The sequence below is a fragment of the Austrofundulus limnaeus genome, unplaced genomic scaffold (assembly GCF_001266775.1).
Source record: "Austrofundulus limnaeus strain Quisiro unplaced genomic scaffold, Austrofundulus_limnaeus-1.0 Scaffold195, whole genome shotgun sequence".
NCBI lineage: Eukaryota > Metazoa > Chordata > Actinopteri > Cyprinodontiformes > Rivulidae > Austrofundulus > Austrofundulus limnaeus.
This window is the reverse complement of record NW_013952597.1, coordinates 915,437-917,610: the sequence shown is the minus strand read 5'-3', so window position 1 is coordinate 917,610 and position 2,174 is coordinate 915,437. Positions and strand designations below refer to the sequence as shown.

General features: G+C 37.5%; 1 protein-coding gene across 1 annotated transcript in view; it reads left to right on the top strand.

Moving 5' to 3' along the window:
* The window catches only part of LOC106524673 (xenotropic and polytropic retrovirus receptor 1 homolog), a gene marked incomplete in the record, with an annotated part of 79,454 nt that overhangs the window by 67,223 nt on the left and 10,057 nt on the right, over window positions 1-2,174 (top strand). The window contains 2 exon segments of the mRNA XM_014018574.1: window positions 649-812; window positions 897-1,036. Coding sequence (XP_013874028.1) covers window positions 649-812; window positions 897-1,036 — 304 coding nt within the window.

The window sequence follows — 2,174 nt, the reverse complement described above, 5'->3', positions numbered from 1 at the left end:
AAGCAACAGTCAGCAGGATGTATACCTTCACAATAAGTGTGTTTATCTGGGAGGGGTGCTGTTGGGGGTGCTGTTCAAGATAATGATGACTGGTAGATAATTAGTTATTAGTGGTACTGCATTTTAATTTTAGAAAGTGCAAATCTGCTTATGAATTATAAAAATTAGTAAGACCGCTGAAGTGTAAATGAAATATTTTGGTCCACAATTAGAGGATTTATGCTTTAGTGGGCTGGTGCCCACCACTGAAAATATATAATTGATTTTTATGTTGGATGAGACGTGTCTTGTGAAAAAACAGTCARTCACCCCAATTGTCACTGTATAATTTGAAGACTGAATGAGAACAAGCCAATATTTCAGTTTGTTGATGTGCAAAGCTGGTAGAGATGAACCTCCAAAGACTTGCAGCTAGAACTGCAGCACAAGGTTCTACGACTGAGTCAGGGGTGTTTACAAATGTGTCACTTTTTTCAGACTTTGATACGTAAAAAATGTTGAAATGTTGCTTGAAAAAAAGTTTTATCTTGAATAGAGAATGATGCTTCAAATCAGTCTGGTAAGTAGCTTTGGTCTAAGTCTGTAAAAAGTCTTCAGAAGTCTAGGGAAACTCAGATACTGACCCAAGGTTGTATCTCTGTTTGTCAGACACTCACCCTGAATCCCAGATCTACTTCTATCTCTACATTGCCTGTTTGGTGATCAGCTCATGTTATACACTGATCTGGGATCTGAAGATGGACTGGGGCCTGTTTGACCGCAACGCAGGAGAGAATACCTTCCTAAGAGAGGAGATAGTCTACCCACATAAGGTATCTGCTAAAGAAGGAGAAAGGTTTGATTTCCTGAGAACTTCCTGTAACCCAGCTGTGTTTCTGTGTTCCCCCACCCTCCAGGCTTATTATTACTGTGCCATTGTGGAGGATGTTCTCCTGCGATTCGCCTGGATTTTAACCATCACCCTCACCACACTCACTGGTTTTAAAGATGTCGCAGACATACTGGCTACAGTATTGGCTCCTCTAGAAGTCTTTAGGTAAAACGATGCTGTTAAATCTTTTTAGTTTGTTTTTTTAGGTTTTCCAGAACTTTTGTTTAAGCCCAGGCATTTTAGTCTATTCAATTTAGCACACTAAAATAGTTAGTTTTAGACTAACTTTCAATAAGAAATTATAAAGCTGTAATTGTTTGAAGGTCAAATAAAGGAAAAAAATGTGTTTAGCATATTTTGCATTCATACAATGTTGTAATTAAAATTCTGATTTAAATTATTAACAACTGTAATGAAAAAAAAATAAAAAACTAGGACCTGCTACACGAGGCTACAAAGCAGAACCAAAAAAAAATCACAATTCTTGTTTTTAAGAATTATCTGTTATTATGTGACGTCATTGTGGACAAACAATCTGTAATACTGAATCAGATTTCACTATGAAACTAAATATAAACATCCAGATGTACAAATATGAACCAGTCACAGAGAGGAGAATCTGCTGCTCACACAGAAAGCTCTGAAGAAGATGATGAGAAAAGCGTCCCTGACTGGAATAGAAATGGCCCGATGCTAATGTTGACATCTGTTGCTGTGGATACACAGTCATCCAGGACACGTGAAATTAAAAGAACAACAAAGAGTGGAGTTTTAAGATTTAAACTCCACGAGTTTGGTATCATTTTTATAGCCTCATTCATAAGCATTCAAAGAAAACACAAAGGTGGAGTGGCGAGTGAAATGAGCTGATTCCATTTTTCTTTCTTTTTTTGATATGACACAGAGCCAGTGAGTGTCTGGAGGATTAATCTACAGATTTATTTCCGAGGGAATTATTACGGTACAAGTATAATACGTAAAATTTAATCCATAAAATTATCCATAAAGTTGTGGGGTAGTATTATACTTGGTTAAATGTTTTTAACTTATGTATTTTAACTGAAATATCGGCTTCATTCACAAAATGCCTAAGCCCAGAAATGAGACCGCGTCGTAAAAATCAGTCCTGCACCTTAGTAATGATAACAAACTAATGACATTAGTGTGTGACCGAGCCGCTCCTCGAACAACAACAAACACATGTTCGTCTGTAATGGCTGCCGTCTACCGGTGTTCTGAAAAAGTTTGTATCCCTGAAAAAGGTTTCCCCACCAGAGGGGGCGCTCGCAAGTAGGAAGTAATC